Below are 21817 nucleotides of genomic sequence, written 5' to 3'. Positions count from 1 at the left end.
ATGATTTTTTTTTTTGGATTTGAATAATCTTTTGTACCACCTTGTATTTTTTACCAGCTGGTAGATAGAACAAGAATGGGAGCCTTTTTTTCCTCCTCCAAATTTGAACGTTTCTTTGCCTGCTGCAAGAAGAGAAAACTGACCACAGAGGCCAATAAAGTGTGTTTATATGTGCCATGTAAATCACAATGAACCAGCTAAATTTGAGAGAAATTAGTAGTGAAAACACTTACAAAAAATGATTAAAAAATTTTGTATATATATATATATATATATATATATATATGTGTGTGTGTGTGTGTGTGTGTGTGTGTGTGTGTGTGTGTGTGTGTGTGTGTGTATTAATTTAAACTGAATTGTGGATATTTGAAGAGTCCTGAAACGTTTGAGTTGATAGATCCAGTTGTTCTTCATATTTATTAAATGTCTTTGCTTCATTTCAGGTGATTTGCCTGGAGGAGTGAGTGGTTGTTGGCAGCTCCATGTTCTTTTGCTCGCTTATAAATGTGAAGGTGGGTGAAAAAAATACACACATTTTTGAACGCTTTTATTCAGGTGAATATGATGGTAAACAACACAGGTTTAACAATCTGGATAAACTATTTTGTGTTTTCAGGTTATGTCATTCTGAGACACTGGGCTAGCAAACATCCCAAATGATGTTGTTAGCGTACTTTTGTAGTGAGTAAATGTATTTTAAATGAACGCGTGACAATATAAAAATTGTTAGCTAATTAGCACATAGCATTCCCAGAAAAGGGGAAAAGAGCTTAGATTATAATAATATAAATGATAGAAAACCATTGAAACAGGTTCAAATTCATGGATAAACAATATTTTGGATACATTAAAGGGTAGCATACAGTCTAGCCATCCAAAATGATTACGCTAGCGCTGTGTAAACTAAGCCACTGGGTTTCTGTTCTGGCTTCCATGGTAAATGAACTGATAGAATACAAAAGTTTTGTAAATAACAAAAATCTCTTGAAAGAATTTTTTACGTAATTTATAAGTTAATGTCAACATTATAAGAATTAAGTTAGCTAGCTGATTAGCACTTCAGAAAATCACATTCTAAAATTGTCTCCAAACTTTTAGAATAAGGTTTAGATTTATGTTTTTGTGTGTGTGTGTTTTTAAAAGAATGCCGAAGACATTGAAGGCTTTCAAAACAGGCTAGCTTGCACACAGTGTGTTAACCCCGATGCAAAATGGGACTGATAGATAAATAATGTTTGTGATGCAGAAATTCTTGAATTATCTTTGATTTATCAGCTAATTATGAAAGTACTTTGTAAGCTAGTTTGTAAGCACTTCACAATCATTCTTAAGTAGCACTTTTAGCTTTAATGTGTTTACCACTTATTCTAAAAACCTTGTGCACCATATTTTCATAGCAAAGTTTATAACAGTTAACATCACAAGAAGCTGTGTTACTGTGACAGAAAACACTCTGACATAACAACATAGTAGTTAACGCAGTAGTTAGCACAGTAGTTAACACAGTAGTTAGTACAGTAGTTAACACAGTAGTTAGTACAGTAGTTAACATAGTAGTTAGCACAGTAGTTAACACAGTAGTTAGCACAGGAGTTAGCACAGTAGTTAGCACAGGAGTTAGCACAGTAGTTAGTACAGTAGTTAACATAGTAGTTAGCACAGTAGTTAGCACAGGAGTTAGCACAGTAGTTAACACAGTAGTTAGTACAGTCGTTAACACAGGAGTCAGCACAGTAGTTAACACAGTAGTTAGTACAGTAGTTAACACAGGAGTTAGCACAGTAGTTAACACAGTAGTTAGTACAGTAATTAACACAGGAGTTAGCACAGTAGTTAACACAGTAGTTAACACAGTAGTTAGTACAGTAGTTATCATAGTAGTTAGCACAGGAGTTAGCACAGTAGTTAGTACAGTAGTTAACATAGTAGTTAGCACAGTAGTTAGCACAGTAGTTAGCACAGTAGTTAGTACAGTAGTTAACATAGTAGTTAGCACAGTAGTTAGCACAGTAGTTAGCACAGGAGTTAGCACAGTAGTTAACACAGTAGTTAGTACAGTCGTTAACATAGTAGTTAGCACAGTAGTTAGCACAGTTTGCTGATGACTCTCATGTTTTCCTATTATATGTATTACAATCCCATTCTTTTGGTTTTGCTTTCTTTCCCTGGGCTTCAGAAAGTAGTCACTGGCCTAACTCACACAAAGCTTATCCAAACATCATGTTGCATGATGGGAATGTCCCCATTTAATGGCCGGCAGGGATTTTAATTTGTCTTTTCATGGTTTAGAGATGGTGGTTAATATCTGCTCAACTGAATCACAGGAGAAGTGAAGGAAGATATTGTGGTTTACTCCCTCAGTCCCTCTAATACTGGCGTGCGCGTTCGCACGCACACACACGCACACACACACACACAAAACATATGAAGAGTGTGAGCAACATACATACACCAACATTTCGACACACTCGCACACGTTTGTGCCTCCCTCCTCAGCCTGGGGTCACGGTGTCGTTTTATGATAGTAGCCAATTCTAGTAGGGATCATTTAATTCTCCAACATGATTGATAACCCAGCAGATTAAATAGTAGAAAAAAGGTGTGTTCTATTAACAGATCAGTGGCTAGTGGAGACCTCCCACTTAAATGGGCATATTTTGCACCGTGTGTGTGTGTGTGTGTGTGTGTGTGTGTGTGTGTGTGTGTGTGTGTGTGTGTGTGTGTGTCAGTGTCCTGGTTATACTGAAGGGACATAGACACAGACTGTTGCAAAGGACCATTGGCAGGTCAAATTAAATAACTCAGATAATTTAAAAAGCATTGACAGTGCAATTTGTCCATTCAGTGTTATTGCTCTGACCCCTATTAGTGTCAATGGGCTGGTTCATTTCAATCTAGATGGCCTATCAAGGTGTTATCGTCTCTGTGCAGGGCAAGTGATGTAAAACAAAGACAGAAAAAACCCTAATGGTCATTCCAAAGTTATTAGGTTAGACTGTGGTGATTGAGAGACATTATGAGGCTTTAATGTGCAAGCCTATTATTTCTGATAAAATAATTTAGCAGTAAAAATTGCAGATGAGGAAGTAATTATAAACTCATAAGTGGAAAACCTGAGTTTTACTGCTTATTAAACAGGCTATTCTATTAACCTTTTCAACAAAATGTTTTTTTGGTCTTGATTAACAGGGAGTGGAGGCCTAGAAGGACCTTGGTCTAAACTAAAACAACAGTCTAATGGATCTCAGTTCAGACTCTAGGACACTCCAGACCCACGCTGAGGTAAGTCTGGACTTCTATTATATGCTCTCTCTGTATAAAATGTTACTTATCAAAATGTTTTTTAAATGTTTTGCCTTCCTCCCATATTTGGTTCCATAAGCAGAGGATGAAATACAGATCTGCATATTTTCTATTATTAAAAAAACAAACAAAAACAAAAAAAAAGGAGTAGTACTAGAATGTCTATGTCTGCATAAAAAGTCACTGATTCAATGTTATGAATTTTATTTATTTTTGTTTATTTAATAGGGATGGACAATGGACAGTCATTGACTGTCCAGGAGTTAACAAAATAACTGAAAACTAAACTACGTAGAGGAATTATGCCATCGGATGTTTAAACCCTTATCATATGAGGCCTTCACAGTCATTGAATTGTCTTAAATTTGAATTGGTGAGGTCCTACCGGCCTCAAATGTAGTACAGAAACAAACTGCCCATTTGGTCCACATTTCTGATGTCACAAATCTTTAAAGCTTAAACTAATACGTCTCTTTTTATGACATCACTTATCTTTTTTGACCTTATTTACTTCAAACACTTTACTATTATAAAACCAAAAATACAGTGTGGTGCTTTGCAGTGCTAGTCCTTTACACTCAATTGTGACAATGAAACAAGAGACAAGATGATTTGTTCAGAAATCAATCTAAAAAAAAATTATCTTGGAAAGATCTTGAAAAGCATTGAGTTGAAGTGTTTGATGCTGTCATGGTGATGTCGCTCACTGACTAGAAATTAAAAAAAAGTCAGCTCAGTAAGTTTTCCTAATTATGCGCTGAAGGAAATTATGCTCATCTTGTCCTGTATTTCTACCCTTTAGAAAGAGACAAACTGAACTCACAAAATTCCTCAGAAACATATCTATATATTTCTGAGGAATTTTGTGAGTCTTCCTGTGTATCGAAATTGAAACAATGAGTTTTCTTCATTCAGGGAGGAGGATCAGAGATTCCACAGGAGCTATCGCCATCCGGTATCTCCCGTCAGACAGAATTCGGGGGTACCATCTTACTACAGTTGCTGGAATTTAAAACCCATCTGCTGGAGGTGGTAGAAGAGCTACACATCCGAAGGGTATCGTAACGCTCCAATGTTCTGGGTCTTTATAATCCTATTCATGCCTTACGTGACATTTTTTTTTATTCATCTTCCAAATTGTGAAGCATCGCAATCTACTTACTGCACAAACACTGTCTAATGTCTGCACCATCTCACCGTCTTCATGTAACATGGACTCACTCACATTTGATTATGGGATTACTGAAGTCTTTTGTCTGAAGAGTAGTGCAAATTTATAGAATTTAACAAAAGCAAATTAGTTTTCTAGTGTCCTTTTAGAAAGCTAGCGGCCTCTTTTTGCTGCCTGGACAAGAGCCAGATGGGTTTGATGCACATTACGTCAAAATGGAGGTCAGACAAGCCATTTGGCCCCTGACCAATAAGTAGAAAGTAAATTTGTTTGGTAATAAAGCAACAAAAATAAATAACGTTTTCTAGCCTCCAGCAAGCACTTTCAACCTGACAGCACATCCTGAGTGTACTTAAAGGTTAGAGGAGCAAAAATGGGATGTCGGTCGTTTGTTGCCATTTCATTTTTATTGTTATAGTCATGTTAACAAAGCTAAGATGGTCTATCAGCTTGATCCTCCTCAGGCTATGGTGCTGTTATCCAAGTAGCACATTATACTTGTGTTGTTCATTGGGTGGAGAGGTTAAGAAGTAAGAGGATGTCATGACGGTGCTGGGCATTCCTGAGCAGGTCAAATTCCATTGGAATTGTTTTTGTTTTTATAATACAGCGCAACCATCTTTAGTTGGTGAGAATGTGGTTTAGATTAAAGCTGAACTGGGCACAGCTGTACGTAGGGACAGCAGATGTGCAGCTGGAACGGGGTCATGTGAGTGCATTATTCAAATAAACACAAATTAGCGTGGGCATATTGGGACTCATCACATTTACATAAGCATGCAAAAGTTTTGGACAAACTATGTCACACATCTTCTAAACTATGACATAAACCCTCACATTCTCACAACCAGTTACTTGCCTTTTCCTTTTTAATGCCCAGTAAAAGGCATCCACTCAGAACAGCAATAAAACGGTAGGGAGATGAAAAGCCAGTTCAAATATATCTTAATAATCATAAGATGGGAAGTCATGTATTGTCAGATGTTTTGGGGCAAAACGTGAAATAAAAAGTTTGATCATCCCCAACTCTTACTTTATAGTGTTGCCTATTTTGATAAACATGAAATAAAAGGCTCAGTAAAATATTTTAGTGGGTTTTTTTTGTAAGCACATACCTACACACACACACACACACACACACACACACACACACACACACACACACACACACACACACACACACACACACACAAACTGTAATTATTCCTCACAGAGAAAATAACAGCTTTATCTCCTGTGCCCTCCTTTTTTGCAGTGCCACGCTGGTAGCATAGTTTAATGGGAACTTATAAAATAAACTCAGTGAGTTAACCAGCTCCCACATGCACATAAAAAGTCCTGGGGATAGCGAGAGAAATTGACTTTTACCTGCCTTTTGCGGGGTAAGAGGGAGGATAGGGATAACTCTCCACAAATATCACCTCCCTTCTAATGTTCCTCTTTCATGGGGTGCTTCTACAAACGACACGGAGGAATGAGCCAGAGAAACTTACTGCAGTTTGCAGTTTTGGCTCAACTCCAGTAGGTTATTTGCCCAGAGACTGGAACTGATAGTGGATGTTCTCTCTGTATACAGCTCTGCACTGACCGTACCAGACATCGCTTTACTCCAGTGTACTGTTTTTCTATTTCATCCAGAAAGTATCTTCAGGTTGTCTGCATGTCCAATTTTTAAATACTCTTTGTATGTAATGTGTTTGTCAGTCGTAAGTCAGTTGAATTTCAAATTTTGAAAATCTGTTGGTGGTTCAGGATGCAGAGACACGCTTTGAGGATCAGATCAGTAAATTGGTGTTGGGGAAACAGGAACTGGAATGGGAGAAGGTACTGCTGGATCTCACTGGCTGTAACATTCTTTTTTATTAGATACAGTGAAGATAAACTCTCTCTCTCTCTCTCTCTCTCTCTCTCTCTCTCTCTCTCTCTCTCTCATGAATGCCTTTCCCTGTATGACAGGAATCCCTCAAACATCAAATGGAAACTCTGTCAAACCAGCATACAGAGTCACTCACCAACATGAAAAAGCAGGTACATTTGAAGTTGCACAACCACTTGAAGTTTTTAAAGGTACTATGTGTAGTATTTGAAAAGCAGCTAGTGTCCCAGACACACTCTACATTCCCCATAGTAGAGGGAGGAAATCAACAGAGAGCTGTCGTGCCCACACAGTATGGAAGAAACAAGGACAATGAAACTTGACATCAAGGACCTCGGGGTCTTCTTAGATGTAGGGTCAGGTAGTTCTGCAGGAGTTCATTCTGTTGAAGAAGGGTTTAAATTGATGCTCTCTGTTTTGTGCTATGACTTTGAACTATGATCACAACCTTTGTGTAGTGACCAGTAGAATGAGATTAGTGTAGCGAAAAGTGTTAAGGATTCAGGAAAAGCAGGGCTACTGTTCCATCGTGCTACCAGGACGCACTACCGTCTCTTCAGCTGCAAATTGTTCTTACAAGCCTGGACTGCATGATGCTGGTTTTCAAATTCATCAGAAAGCACCTCTAAGAAATGACCATAAACACCGTATGTCTACTTTTTTCTCCAGTTGCAGGACAAAATAAGAAACCTAGAAGAGGAGAGGGTATGAGGCCTCAGAGCATTTCACTCTGGAGTTGTACATTTTCTCGTCTCGGTCACTAAATCAAGCCTGTGGAGTTGATTCTTATTTGCTTTTCTGTTTTTCTTTGTTGATTTTTCTTGATGTAACATTACAGGAGAAGTACCAGGTCATTGCTGAACTGAAAGAGAAGGAGACGACCAACTTGAAAGATGAGCTGAAGACGTTACAGGTACAACACCCACAGGCTCGTCTATATCTTAAACACCAGCCCTCAAATTCACTTTTATGACTCATTTCATCTTTCAAATCATAAAGGAATCATTTCACCATTTACCGTAAATGGTTATAACAGAGAACTAAATAAGGAATCCCTTGCTGACCAGAGTCAAGGTCAGATGGTTTTAGTCTGCAGGCCGACCCAATCTGGCTCCAAGTGTTTGTCCTCAGGCTTGACACCAGCGAGGTGACAAACGGGCGCCCCCACGCTCCGCTGCACTTTAACAGCCCGGCCGTGTTTTATAGCGAGAATTGAGACGGTTTTTGATATTCTATCTGGGAGACACTGTCTGTGGTGTTTGGCTAACGTGAGGCCCCGTTGTGTTAATTCCTGTGACACGGTCTGGTGGATTCCTTTAATTGAACACGTGTTCTCATCCGTAGCAGCTGAGGTTGACGTGATTTAACTGATGATCTGCTATATGAAGTAAATGCACTTTATATCTAATAAATAGTTTGGCAGATGAATTTCCATAGCAGTGCGGTTTATTATGTTTAACCTTTCTAAGTATAGATTAAAAAAAATTTCAATAATTTACCAATTTATTTAAAAATAGGCAAATCTGATGTGATAACGTTTGTCGAGGCCATCATTTTATATATGGAAACAAAAGATTTTGTTATGATAGTTCATTTAATTAGGAGTCCCACAGCAGTTTGAAGGCAGCAGAGACTTGTTTACTAATAGATATGATGTTCATGTTTATGAAAATACCGAGCTGAAATACAGTTAAACAAGTCTCACTTTATGAGCTTTTTCTGATTTGGATTTCACCCATTTATCATAGAATTATATTTAAATTTCATGTTCGTGGTGCTTTAAGGTCCGCTTTTTCACGTTGGCTTGACTAAGTCTCACCTCAGGTTCTCTCTTCGTTTAATGCATACACACACATGAAAAAATCCTGTCATACGTGACTAACATTTCATAAATAATTTGAAATTTTGCACTCTAAAAGCATCTCTCAAGTGTGGGCTTGCTCTGCTCGTCAGGGTAGAAATCTTCATCTCATCTTGTTAATTTGCTTTACTGCTGTTTGCAGTTGCTGAAGTACAACTTGGAGAAGAAATCAAGTGAGCTGGTAAGGAGATTTTCAACTTGTGGAAGTGGCTGAGAGAGGATGGGTGGGAGTGAGAAAAATTAAAAGAGGAGGATGAGAAATGAGGAGGAGGAGGAGGAATGGGTTTTAGTCGGAAGAGCTCATCAGGAGGAACGGATAAGAAGAGTGACACTTTGAACTGCCCGCACAATATCTCTATTAAAATATTTTATAGCTGGTCCTCGCTTGGTTGACCCCTCTTCACATACCAGTGGCACGGCCAGGGAGTTGAGGAGAGCTGGTGTATTGGAGAGAGGGATATAAGGGAGTGAGAATGAGAGTGAAGGGAGTGACTTAGTGAAGAGAGCGAATGAAAGAATCTGCTCAGCTTGATACACACAATCAAAGTGTAATGGCAGTGTGAAGAGCGATAAAGCGCTCTGAGGCATGCTCTGAGTTGATTTCTTCATTGCACTGAAAGAAACGGACACCGGGACCCTCTCAATCACTCCACAGCTGGTCCCACTGCAGTATCCTCCATCTGACACCTTTTGTTGTCTACTTTCATAAACCAAGCAAATCTACCCTCCAGCAGCTATGGAAGAGGTTCACCAGCCGCTTTATTGAACTCTCAGCAATATCAATCCACTCATCCATCCATCCATCCATCCATCCATCCATCCATCCATCCATCTTCTTCCGCTTATCCGGGGTTGGGTCACAGGTGCAGCAGCCTAAGCAAAGAAACCCAGACTTTCCTCTCCCCGGCTGCTTCGTCCAACTCTTCCCAGGGTTTAATCCTGAGGCGTTCCCAGGCCAGCTGAGAGACATAGTCTCTCCAGCATGTCCTGGGTCTTCCCCGAGACCTCTTACCATTTGGACGTACCCTGAACACCTCCCCAGGGAGGCGTCTGGGAGGCATGCTGATCAGATGCCCGAGCCACCTCATCTGACTCCTCTCGATGTGAAGGAGCAACCGCTCTCGTACGAGCTCCTCAATCCACTCATCGAAACCAAAATCCATATGGAATCATCAAAAAGGTTGAAATAACTACAACTCATTTCAGACCACATCTTGGTGGCTGAGAATGCAGAGAACAATACATTTCCTGTAGTGTAGTTTATTTATAATAAATGTTGAAACAATTATTGCACATAATTTAGGATATACCAGGATTGTGTTTTATTAAAGTGTAAAACTGGCTGTTTTACCACCTGGGAACCAGAATCAAAATGGAACAAATTATCAGAGCGAATCCATACCATCCATCTATCCATCCATCCATTTTCTTCCGCTTATCCCTGTTAAGGGTCGTGGGGGGGTGGAGCCTATCCAAACAGCCTACAGGTGAGAGGCAGGGTTCACCCTGGACAGGTCACCAGTCCATCACAGGACCAACACATAGAGACAGACAACCATTCACACTCACAGCCACACCTACAGTCAATTTAGAGTATCAATCAGCCTCGTCCCCTCTTGATGTCTTTGGACTGTGGGAGGAAGCTGGAGTACCAGAGAGAACCCACACAGGAACAGGGAGAACATGCAGACTCCACACAGAAAGATCCTGTGCTTGAGCTGGGACTCAAACCCAGAACCTTCTTGCTGTGAGGTGACAGTGCTGACCACTGCACCACCGTGCCGCCAAGTGAATCTCTACCTTCACATCTAAAACTTACTTCTATAAGCTTTTTATCTGGTTACTTTGAAAAAAAAAACAAAAAGTGAAACTGACAAGTTGAAATGTGGGACTATTCTTGACTTGCAGGAATCTTCGTTGGCAGGTATACTTTGTGACCTGGCGTCAGACGGAGCAGGCTCGCCTTATTGCTGAGTAAATCTAACCAGCTGCTGGCTGTACCTTCCGATTTACCTGACAGATATGAGAGTAGTATCAATCTTCTAACTCTCCAAAATGTTGAACTATTGCTTTAAGGAAGAGACACATTTTCCAGTTGAAACGTTTTTCACAGTTCATCCACATTCCTCTGTGCATCCATTCATCTTTTCATCTATTGCGTTCAAGCAGTGTTATTCTTGGACTCTTCTCTCTGTCGAGCGTGCTCATTCTTTGTTTTAATCTTGCCCCTTCCACAGGAGCAGAAACTAGCTTTGCAGAGTCGGTGGAAGGACAGTCACCTGAACCAGATGGGGGAGGTGGAGAAACGTTTCAGTGCCCTGTCCAGGCAGTGTGTGATGGTCAAGCAAGCCCATGAGAAACTAGAGCAGAACGGTAACTCATGGACATGGATGGATGGATTTATACAGTATGGGGAAATGCATCATAAATAGACTCGGTGTAGAACAGACTTGATTCTTAACAAAAGCAGACAAAGTGAGAAGTAAATGACCAAAAAACACACATCAGGCACTGAATGTCAGGTGATATATTTAAAATGTGGTCAGTTTATTAGATCCAAGAGAAGGGGCCCTGTTTTGCCCCAGAGAAGCCTGAATTCTTTAGATTACGAGTGTAACAAGGTGCTGGAAACAATTCACAGGGATCTTGGTCTCTACTGGCTTCATACAGTGGGATGACTCAGCACTGGAGACGTTTTAACAGCACATTAATTGCTGAAAAAATCCAGTTTCACTTCATCCAGAGATATCATTTTGGGGTCAATATGTGGGTAATGAAAAAGGTCCCTTTGGCATTACTTTGAATACTCCTTCAGGACATGTTGACAAAGTGGACTGTGGACATGAGCTCTTCCAGGTCAGGACGTTAGTGTCAGAAAATGTTGAGTTGCTACTGTGACGTTTTATGGGGAAACATTTCCACAAAGTTGATACCAGCAGCAGTCGTAGCAGCAGCAGCAGCAGCAGCAGCAGACTGTCCTGCTAACACCAGTCAGGGTTGATTCATGGTTCAGTGCCGCTGTTAAATATGCTGCTCGTCCACGCCTGCTGATCACATGTCTGCTGCAGCTCTCTCAACTTGACAGCTGACATTCCTGCCTGTTGATGCAAATGAATGAGGCAATCCAACAGCAACTGATTACATTGCCATGGTAACATTTTTAAAGGTGTTTATCATAAATTGATATTACAAAACCAGAGTATTTCTGTATTTATTTTGTCCTTTCAATGAATTTATTGACACATGAATTAACATTTCAGCATGATGCTTCACTAGAAATTAGAACAGTTGCTATCGTAAATGTCATCCATAGTCCTAAGTACTTAGAAAAAAAACAAACAAACAAATATACAGTTACAAAGGATAGCTCATTAACACTAACATCCAAAAAAAAAAATAACTTTGATTGAACGGTCTCATGCCAACATGTCTAAAGCTATTTAAGAAAAGATAATGAATATTTTGCTTTAAGTACCAGTGTGGAAACTATTTCACCCACAACTAAAAAAACAGATTGTACATAGGGAACTGCATTGTGTCATTAAGAAGTTTGACTGTTAAATTTGGTGCTTATTTCCAGTTTTTGCAGTAATGTAGAATGTAATGTATATTAATAATGTTTGACTTTTTCTTCATTCGTGCAGTTGACGAGGCCATAAGAATTAATAAGAAACTGACATCCACCAATGAGAAACAGGAAACAGCCATTCTGTCACTAACAAAGGTATTTAGAAAAATATCTTAACGTCGGTGAAGCGATTTGTTTCGCTCCTGATGTCTCAGTAGTCAATATATAAAGTAAAGCCACAGTTTCAAGAAAAGTATTCAGTGTATTCATTTGAGGGGAATCAGCTTAGAAATGTTTGCTGTTTTCTCAGGAGTTGGAGGAGGTCAGTCACAAGCTGATTAAGGAAAAGATGTCATCAGTCCGACATGACAGGTGCCGAAGTTCTCCACAGCAAGAGCAGCACAGACAGCAGCTGCAGCACAAGCTGAACGTGGTAGATGACAATTCTAATGTTGATGATCCTCATTAAGGTCATGACATTCAGATTCAGTTTAAAGTTCAACTACTTGACTTGGTAGATCAGCAAGTAGACACACATCATGCAGGCTGCGTGAAGCAAGTGCGCTGGAATGTTCCTTGACTGGTGATTAATTCAGCCTCACCTGTTTAGGAAAGTGGAATGAACAAGAGGCTGACGGAGGAGATTGCAACTGTACGAGCGGAGAAACAGGTGAATTTCACGGACTGCTGGAATACATGCGGTTACATTTTAGTTTTCTGAGTATTTTAATGGGCAAATTTGTTCTGTGACATGCATGTTAACAAGAGTGTGTTTGCGCAGGAAGTGATGAGGTCTCTGCAGCGTTCTCAGCAGTTGCTGTTAAGTCAGACGCAGACTGTGAGCAGAATTGAGCTGGAGTTGCAGACACAAGGAGAGCAGTACCAGGTCAAGGTTCCTCTTCCTGCAACGTTTCAAGGCGTAAACCTGACAAAGCATTTAAATGAAATCCAGCTGTTCATACAGTTTCAACTCTTGTTTCAGTAGATTGGTGTTTGGTAATTCTTTAGAAAAAATGATGCAACATCACTCAGATATGATGAGCTTTTATTTTCATTCAAAAAAAAGAGGAGATTTCTGGCTCCATCCCATTTTGCTGCCTCATAGCAGAGCTGAAGCTCTACCACAAAGAGGTCCAGTCGCTAAAATTTCCTCCCAGCAAAGGTCTGAATCTTATATCATCACTCAAAATAGTGTACCCTGATGAAAATAAAATCAACAAGGTACGTACGCTTCTATATCATTTATTGTCAAATTTCAAGTGTTTTCAAAGTAATATAATTTTTACATACTGATAAATCTGAATTTGTATGGCACTTGAATGGAAAACGATAGACTACAGTATTGTTGTCAGGGTAGACCTGTCGTACTGCGCTGTCAGTTCAATAATTTTACTTGCCTTCACTGTGGACATCTGCGGGTACCTTTAACTCAAACGACCTGTGTTTGGTCTCACAGTGACACTTAATGTTGCCACGTTTTATTAACGCTACAGTTGAACAGCATATGAGACACAAAGTTTTCGAACTGGCTGCAGGCCAAACAAACGTATATTTTCCTGTCCATTCTTCTTTAAAAGTTCGGTTTTCACCATCAACTTTTCTCATTTTTGAGCCAGCCATTTTCTCTCATCTCCTCTCTCTCGCTATTCCCTGGTGCTGAAAGGTGAACAATCAATATGATTGGCTTGGCTTTTGATGACGCTGCTGTCGTAATAACTAGATTAGCTGCAAATGCACGAATGATGTATCTTTTTATTAATATTAGAATTTTAACTGGTCCGGACAGAACCGTCACTGGGTCCGGACGATGGTCCGCCATTTGGTGATGCCTGGTCTACCATGTCAGCTCCAGAGATGTTGTTGGTCTTTCTGCTGATGTTAGAGGTCCTTCATCATGTTGTAAAGGGGTTGAAGAACTGAAAACATCAACAGGTCTGCGGGATGCACGCAAAGAGATTGCGCGTGGCCTTTACTCACACTGGACAGGCGCTGAAAAATGTACCTCCCTCTTGAAAAGATATTGCCATTTCTCCGTACAGTAATAACTGTGTTTCGTGTAAAAGTATTCCTGATTCTTGTATGTCATCATGTATTGACATTCAAATCAGATTCGTGTTACAAAATGTGACTTTAACCAGTTGTGAAATCCAGAATTAAACACAGGAATTTGAATGGCAACCGGTAGTTAAGCAGTGAGTCAATGAATATATGAATTTTGCAAGGTGGAACGTCAGAGAATTTTGGTGAAATTACCAGAGCAAAGTCAAGGGTGTTGCTGCAAGTGCTGAAGCGAGGGAGAATCATACTCAGCTCCGCACCTTCCCTGTTATTATCCAGTTTGAATTTGATGGATTCTGATTTCAGGCTTATGAGACGGTACTCCTTCGATCATACTTATGCTCTAACTGGTTATTGAGAACATGTGCTGCATGTCCAAAAGGCTCTGATGGATGGACAGTGTGGTCTATGTCTAAAGGTAAAATCCTGTGCCACCTTTTCATTCCATCCAGAGCAGAAAATTCAGCGTATTTAAATGATTATGGTGTGAATTTACACGAGGGCAGAAATAAATGACGACCATCATTCCTGTCCATAAATGTGATGAATGATGTGTTTTATATCACAACATTTACACTACTGAATGGGGTTCATTCCGCAACTGAATGATAGTTGGTTTGTTTATTCTCCATTTATGACTCTACACTTTATGTCCTCTTCTCTTTTCTCAGTACCTCCTGCTTATTTTCAACTCAACTATTCATTAATGTATTAAAACCATTATTAAAGTGACACAAGCCAACTGATTTGTATTAGCAAGAAGTCCTTTCTCTTTCATTGCCCTGTTTAAGACCTTCTGTTCATGTTATATAAACACATAAAAATTTTGTTTTGCATTAAAAATCATATGGGTGATTAATTTTACTGCAGGCCCTTAAGCAGGAACATGTGGTGCTGCGAGAGAAAAGCAAGGCAATGGAAGACAAGGTGGCCCAGCTGGTGGCGAGCCACGCTGCTTCCAAGGCTGTCTGGGACAAAGAGGTAAGAGGAACACAGAAGTATGGCATTTTTATTTAAAATATGATGTGAGAGGAAAACATTTCGATACGTTATTCATTGTTCACATTCATGTTAAAACAGAAGACAATGTTTCTGGATTGCATCAGAAGTGAGCAGCGAGATCTTGAAGCAGTGAAAGAGGCGTACAGCCAGCTGCGACGGAAGCACATGGAACTGTGTGTGCAGGTACATGTACAAGTACATACAAAAATCACACATGTGGGAGAAAACACTATCAACAATCTCCAATCACATATCAGGTGCTGGGTAGTGAGAAACCAAAACAGAATAGTCACACTACTGGACTGCGTTTCCCAAAACACACAGAAGTTAGTGGTGCTACCACAAATAGACCCATGTGAAGAAGAGGTGAGTCAGAATCACCCACTGATCCAAAATGTATTACTATTTTCTTTTCAAATAGGAAGGTTAATGTCCTGGTCCCAGTAATAGATTAGTTCATCAAAACCAAATTATTTGCCAACTATTTTGTAATTGTTAATTATTTCATAATCATTAATGCTGTTGAGTGTTTCTTTCACAAGTGTTTGTGTGAAAATGAAATTAAATCTGGGGCAGAAATGGAAAGAGTAACAGAATTTGCACAGTGGTTCCATTTTCTTGACATTATTTAGACTGAACTAGATTTACTCATTTAATGTGAGAATAATATGCAGATGAATTGATGATGAAAATGATTGTTGCTAGCAGTCCTGCACAGGTGTAGAGGGACCTTTTACCTCTCCCCTCGTTGGTAGTCTTACACCGTGTCCAAAAGTTGAAAAGTAAATGCAGTATTTTTGCTGTACAGTCGGTTGAAGCTCCTGGAAAGTCTGTCCCTTTATTTGTGATGTCAGTTACAGCAGAGAAAGACATTCAAACAGCACTTGCTAATCAAAGTGATATCCACCACTGTATCAGAATCAGACTGAACACATCCCAGCTGCTGCAGACACAAAAGTGAAGAAGAAGCAATGGTTGCATCTAAAAGCACTTTTTTTTCTCCACACAGAAGAGAGATTGCAGTCAGAGCATCAGTGTTTCTACGCAACTCATCGCCAAATCACTGGAGGGAACTGGAGGAGTGAGACCGCTTAATGAGCCAGACTCCAGGTCCATGCTGCCCAGTACAGTCAGCCTGCAGAACTCAGCCTTCTCTCACACCAAAGACCCAGACTGTCTGGAGGACACGAGAGCTATGACCAAGATAATTGCCACCAGAGCAACAGGAGGTCAGCCAGCGTAACATAAACATACTTGACTCTATCCTTAGCTTTCATGTAGCATCTAACACACAAACAGTGCACTGATGAAAGTACAGCAGCAGTTTTGTATTATTTTATATTACGTTGGCTCTTTAAAAACGTGAACTTTTTCACTGTGTTGTCTCTCAGGACAAGAAGCTTCAAGCCACCATCAGTGTGAAGAGCCCTCTTCACATCTGAGCAACAACAGTCTTCTGTGTGTTTCTGGATCAGCAGACAAAAACATATTGAACAGCAGTGTGAACAACTTTAACAAAATTGAAAACTGCTCCGGTGTGGTTTTAGATTTGACCTCTGCTGCTTCATCCGTGTTTGCTGATGAGCTGGCTAGCACAGGTAGCTGTGTGAGTGACAGGTCTACCAATGGAGTGGTAGACTTGGAGACCACATACATAAGGGGGGATGAAAGAATAAATTGGACAGATGAAAGTGGGAGGGACGATGCGAAACAGAGAAGTAACATCAGAGAAGAAGAGGGAAGAAGTATAACACTGCAGGGGACTTGTGAAGTGGTTCAAGGAAAAGATGTGAAGCAGGGAGGGTGTGCTGGAGGGGAGGGAGGGACACTCGTTTCCCAAACAACAGATAGAGTGGACAGTCAAGAGTGCACCAAAACAGAAAATGATAGACAGGAGGGAGAGGATAGTGATGGAGCCGAGGAGAGAGGAAAGACAGAAACAGATATCCAGGCGTCTGTTGATAACAAGAGCGACACACCGCAGATCATTGACCTCATGGACAACGGTGAGACACCACTGGTTGCTTGTGAGGATGCTAACTCCAGTCACGTTAGCAAAGGAAGAAAGTTGTTTCGTGCTCTTAGCTGTGATGAGTGCCCACAAGAGCGGCAACACCTGAGTTTAAAAGAAGTCCAAACCTTTCCAGAGTCACTAGAGGTTTTTGAGGAAACCAGAGAGGAGAAGCTGTGTGATGAGTCAGCTGAAGCTCTGAGTCAACTGACCAGCTCACAGATCAACACTAATGGCAACATCCAAGATTTACGGGTGGAACCTAATTACCCTTCTGACGGTGCCTGCGGGACGAATCGCACGGCTGACATTTGTGGTACTGATACTGGAGTGACGGTGGAATCAAGAGCATCAGCTGATCAGGCAAATCCCCTCCTGGCTGAGTCTGACACGCAGGAAGAGAGCCAAGGTCACACAAATGTCATCTGTGAGAATGTTCCGCAACACATGGAAGATTCTGTTTTGAAAGGCGTTTGTGCTGATGTTGCGATGGATGAAGGAGGCCTTGGAACTAAACCCAAAGGTTGTGATGGGGGCTTGAAAAACAAAACTCAAGAGGAAGCAGGTGATTCAAAGACCTCTGAAAATGACGCTGGTTTGAAGCTGCCGCCTGAGACTAGCGACTCAAACCTCCACAAAGACCAGTCACTTGATGAGATTGACGATTCTGCTCTGCCCAAGAATAAGATGTACAGGTCATCGTTTGACTGGAGCCGTGCTAAGACCGCCAGATCCACAACTACGTCAGTCTCCATCCACCATCCCATTGCTCAGGTACTGGAATTACTTTATTATAATTACTTATATGTGAATGCATTGTTAGAGCCAGGAGTTAATGAACTTGTAGGTATTTTTCTAACATAAATATGGGATAAAATATCGAAAGGCTATTAGAACTGATAATATGAGCAAAAAACAAAGGAAATGGGTCCATCTTAAGCATGACGCAAGCTGGCGCTTGGTCAAATGCCAGCATCTTTGCAAGTTTCCTGCTGGCGGGGATGGCGTTTTCATATCAAGCGCCCTCGCCCTTTAACTAGCACATAAACATGCGCTCGGTCTGCACTGGCACGGGCTGAAGTATGCGAATGAGGCGTGGTCTGGTGCAACAATAGCCTATTGCTCTTTTGCGACACCAGAAAATATTTTCACCATAGACCAAGGCCACTGAAATAGCAACACACAAAGTCCTGACTCAAGGGAATGACGCGGCCCTCTGATTGACTTGAGTGACGTCACGCAACACACGTCTGAATAACTAGTTGTCTAATAACTTCCTCTTTGCATTCCACACATGGCGCATCAGCAAACCTCCTGGTGCCATAGATCACTCAGACAGGACCGACTGCTTGTATTTTTCTGTGCTGCTTGTCCAGAGCTCCCCTGAGTACGAGCCCAGACCAAGTGGGTCTGCTGGGTTCCTCGGGCATCCTTACCACGCAACGTTCCTCCTCAGCAAGCACAACAAAGGTGAACGCTGCATTTGATGAATTGATTCAGCTTCATTGTAAACCACTGCAGTGCCGCTCCACTCTCACAGTGACCGCTGTGTACATCTGTCTTTGGGATCTCATTATTGATAATCATTCATTCTCACCTTCCTGCTCCTCTGGCTATCTCACCTCATTCCTCTCAGTCCCCTTGGTGATCACCAGGGCGTCGGATCTGCTGAATGCGTCCGGCGTCTCTGGGACCGCCGCTTCCACCAGGAGACACCAGCAGGGAGAGTGGAAAGCTGTCGGAGAGACCTGCAAAGACAGCGCAGCAGCAGACGTCAGTTGCTAATGAGAAATAGGCAAACATCAACACTAACACACACGCACGCACGCACACACAGAGTTCATAGTTCAAGTATATACAACCACAACATTGTTCTGTAAGATGACATGACGTTGAACAGCAGGAAATGGCTGCAGTGTGATGTTAATTTTTGAAACAACACGAGCTCCCTCGGAGGACGTTCGAACGACCCTTGAATATTTTCTCTATCAAATAAATTGTTTTTTGGTAAATTGGGAAATCTTTTCCACGGATTCAACCCTTCATCATTTTACAAAATGTGTGCGAGTAGACCCTGGGGAAATTTGTGCTGCAGCTTAACAAATGTGTCTTTAATATCAAGCTGACGTGCCCTGGTAAGAACTAGACATTATCATGATCTTTCAACATGTTTGTGGTTCAGAAACCTCAGAATGTGAGATCAAGCACATATTAACCCCGGCTTACACATGCAACAGGACGAGCAGTGTATCTGAGAGAGATCAAGCTTGATGGAACGTTCAAGCATGTGTTGAGTGAAAGGACGTGGCTGATGTAACAACATCCCAGAGACGTCCAGACAGACAGAGAATGAATGACCTGTGGAGGAAAATCGACCTAATTATGCCTGCTTCCCTCTCTCTCTCTCTCTCTCTCTCTCCTTTTTCTCACTTCATCATCTGTCTCTCCCTCACCCACTTTCTTTATCCTCTGCGTCTTCTGTATTTTTCATTCTCTCATGCGCTATTTCACTCTCGCACTCTCTCATTCTTTCTTTTGTCACCATCACTGCAAATGTCACTGTGTGTTTTATAAGATCCAGGTGCTGGCAATTGAGGGAGATGGAGTGCAACGTGTTTGGAGTACGAGGAAAAAAAATGCTCCGTTTGACAAATTGTGCCGAGGGTTTCTGTGGATTCTGAACACTGGGAACGTCACCCAGAGTTCAATCTGGGCCTGGCTACTTTCTCCGAGCTGGATACTGTTACACATTAATTGCTGCTGGTTATTGTCTGCCCTGTCTTTGTTTATCAGTTAGTGTTCCTCTCACCAGTAATTCCTCACGAGGCACAGAGGCTCAAGAGAGGGAAATCTTTTCTTTTCAGGCTCAATATGAGACTACTGTTTGACACTGTATGAGTCATTCTTGAGGGTTTTTTTGTGTGTAATTTTCGTGTAGAAGAGCAGAGATTCCCCATCCATCCCGTCTTGTCCGGCATCCAGCTCGTCGTGGCCGACGACCTCAGGGTGCGTCCACTCACTTGCCATCTGAACTACACCAGGGATGTTTTGTAGGCAGGTTTTGGAGACCGTTGCGTGTTTTGTTCAGCGAGATACTCTTCTCAAACGGACAAAAGCTTTTTGAAGCATAAATGCAGTTAACAATACAGGCCCTGTCCCACTGTGAGAGAACGACACCACAGATGCACCAGTTCCTCACCACAACGTTACGCTCCCTCTGTTTTTGGTGAGAACCTGATAATTGTCCACCAAAACCTCCATAGAGTTGTTTTGCTCTTTCTTAGCAACCGCCGATTCGAACACATGCTGCAAAACTCATGTACTGATTTATCGTTTACTGTAGAACAAACATGCTTTAAACTTCTGTAAACTACATACATTCTTTTTAGACATTTAAAACCAAAACATCTTAAAAAAAAAAAGACAAAGTAATTTCATATGGCATCTTGTCAATCATCTGTATTTTCTCATTGAAGGCGATTTTGTTTTTTCTCAGGTGTGGCAGCCTTCCTACTCCTGGTGGAGCTCTGCGTTCAGACTCTGATGAACTGTCCTGCTCTCAGGAGAGGGAGGAGCAGCAGTCATCATTCAGAGCCCAGATATCCAAAATTGAACAGTTCCTCAGAGCAGAGAGGCTCCGCCTGCCCAAAAGACGACGCACAGACGACTAAACCACCAAAACTTGTTAAAAAGCAGGATGGTTGTGTTGGGGAAGTCTAATTACATCATTGGTTACTAGTGCCAGTTAAGTTGTACCATGTATTTTGTTTTAATGGACTAGATGCAGTTGATGCCTTCTTATAGCATCTCAATGTGTTTTACTTGCACAAATCTAATGTTCAATCAGTGAAAATATGTTCTAGGCTATCCAGTTTATAGCATTACTGATGTAGAAGAAGCTCCTCATCTGTCTGAGTTTAACATTGTTCTGCTGTTTTTCCTGTTGCATCGCGATTGTGCGTTTGTAGACAAACAGGGGAAGATGAGATTATTCCACTGGATGCTTAGTTACCGTTCCTACATTCCATGAATTCAACACACAGTTCCACGTTTGTAGAGCAGAGACAGCGAGAAAGGTCACAGTGGATTTTATTATATTGAGGTCTTTTTTAATATTTTTCACCTCTGATTTATGTCAGCGGTGAGGAGAAATATATGAAACGCCACCGAGCGCGAGTGTGTCACCTGGTGAGAGTTCTCCAGGTGGTACTGAGAGGTGTTTCAGCTCTAATTCATATACACGGCATGGACAAAATATTCTAGTCATTCATCCATTCCTTCTTCCCAGCTCACCACCGAAACAATAACAGGTTACAGCGAATCCATTAAGACACATCCGACATATTAAAGATTTTGTGAAAAGTGGAAGTTTCAGCTTGTACGTTTCTTGAATAAAGCTCTCTATCTTGTTGAATCATTTCTATATAAAACAAATTGATCAAGACTTCTAAGAGATGTATATTTTGTGTAAAAATCAATAATCCAATAGTGCTGCCACAGGTGTTGGCAACAGCACCTGAAACAATGAGGATCCTATTGGAACGTATCGATCGTTTAAAGTCTGAAAGAGGATTGAGTGAAACGTGCATATGAGTGACAGAGACACATGAGCTGGAAAACACAGAACCAACAACAAAGACAAGACAGCTCAGCCATGATTCTGTTACCATGGCAACGCAGCAAAGCAAAGCCTTCACACAGCTGAGTATTGTTTTTATTACAGATTCAGTGAAGCAACAAACCCCAGCGTGTTGTTGTTGAAGCCAATAAACAGCAAAGGCCAGGCTCCGTTGTCCCTTTCAGAGGCCTGTAACTGGTAATGGCTAATTAACATTCTGGCTAATTGTTGTCGCAAGTCTCTGAGGAGCTCTAACTCTGGCGGCACCTTTGGTCGACACCGTGTTGTTTTTACAATTACAACTTTGAACAGAATGCCGATTAACATCAATTAAGAGATGCCAATTAGC

At 41.1% G+C, this 21817-nt stretch overlaps 1 protein-coding gene across 3 annotated transcripts; it reads left to right on the top strand.

The window, feature by feature from the left end:
• The first annotated feature begins 28 nt into the window (after positions 1 to 28).
• ccdc73 (coiled-coil domain containing 73) lies at positions 29 to 21242 on the top strand. 3 transcript variants are annotated; one of them, XM_086208544.1, is made up of 22 exons: positions 29 to 159; positions 444 to 512; positions 3190 to 3282; positions 4219 to 4359; positions 6227 to 6298; positions 6431 to 6502; positions 7020 to 7055; positions 7189 to 7263; positions 8354 to 8392; positions 10449 to 10584; positions 11856 to 11935; positions 12090 to 12212; positions 12390 to 12449; positions 12561 to 12665; positions 14708 to 14818; positions 14918 to 15022; positions 15849 to 16068; positions 16231 to 17624; positions 18227 to 18320; positions 18487 to 18623; positions 19789 to 19856; positions 20347 to 21242. In XM_086208544.1, exons 3-22 carry the CDS (start codon positions 3238 to 3240, stop codon positions 20519 to 20521), a joined length of 3288 nt encoding a protein of 1095 aa, XP_086064670.1. In that variant the 5' UTR covers positions 29 to 159; positions 444 to 512; positions 3190 to 3237; the 3' UTR covers positions 20522 to 21242. The 3 variants fall into 3 exon arrangements, with proteins under 3 accessions (XP_086064670.1, XP_086064671.1, XP_086064672.1); XM_086208545.1 differs by lacking the exons at positions 29 to 159; positions 19789 to 19856 and having other exon boundaries at positions 379 to 512; XM_086208546.1 differs by lacking the exons at positions 29 to 159; positions 18227 to 18320; positions 18487 to 18623 and having other exon boundaries at positions 379 to 512.
• Positions 21243 to 21817: the final 575 nt, after the last annotated feature.

The sequence above is a fragment of the Aulostomus chinensis genome, chromosome 7 (assembly GCF_037954235.1).
Source record: "Aulostomus chinensis isolate RoL2024-O1b breed Wild chromosome 7, RoL_Achi_v1.0, whole genome shotgun sequence".
Taxonomy (NCBI): Eukaryota; Metazoa; Chordata; class Actinopteri; order Syngnathiformes; family Aulostomidae; genus Aulostomus; species Aulostomus chinensis.
The sequence above is the reverse complement of the archived record's forward strand: the minus strand, read 5'-3'. Positions and strand labels throughout refer to the sequence as shown.

Coding starts and splice junctions, on each gene's coding strand:
- ccdc73 (XM_086208544.1), top strand. CDS start 3,238: ATGGATCTCAGTTCAGACTCTAGGACACTCCAGACCCACGCTGAG. Junction 4,360..6,226: donor AAGAGCTACACATCCGAAGG/GTATCGTAACGC, acceptor TTGGTGGTTCAG/GATGCAGAGACACGCTTTGA. Junction 17,625..18,226: donor TCCACCATCCCATTGCTCAG/GTACTGGAATTA, acceptor CTGCTTGTCCAG/AGCTCCCCTGAGTACGAGCC.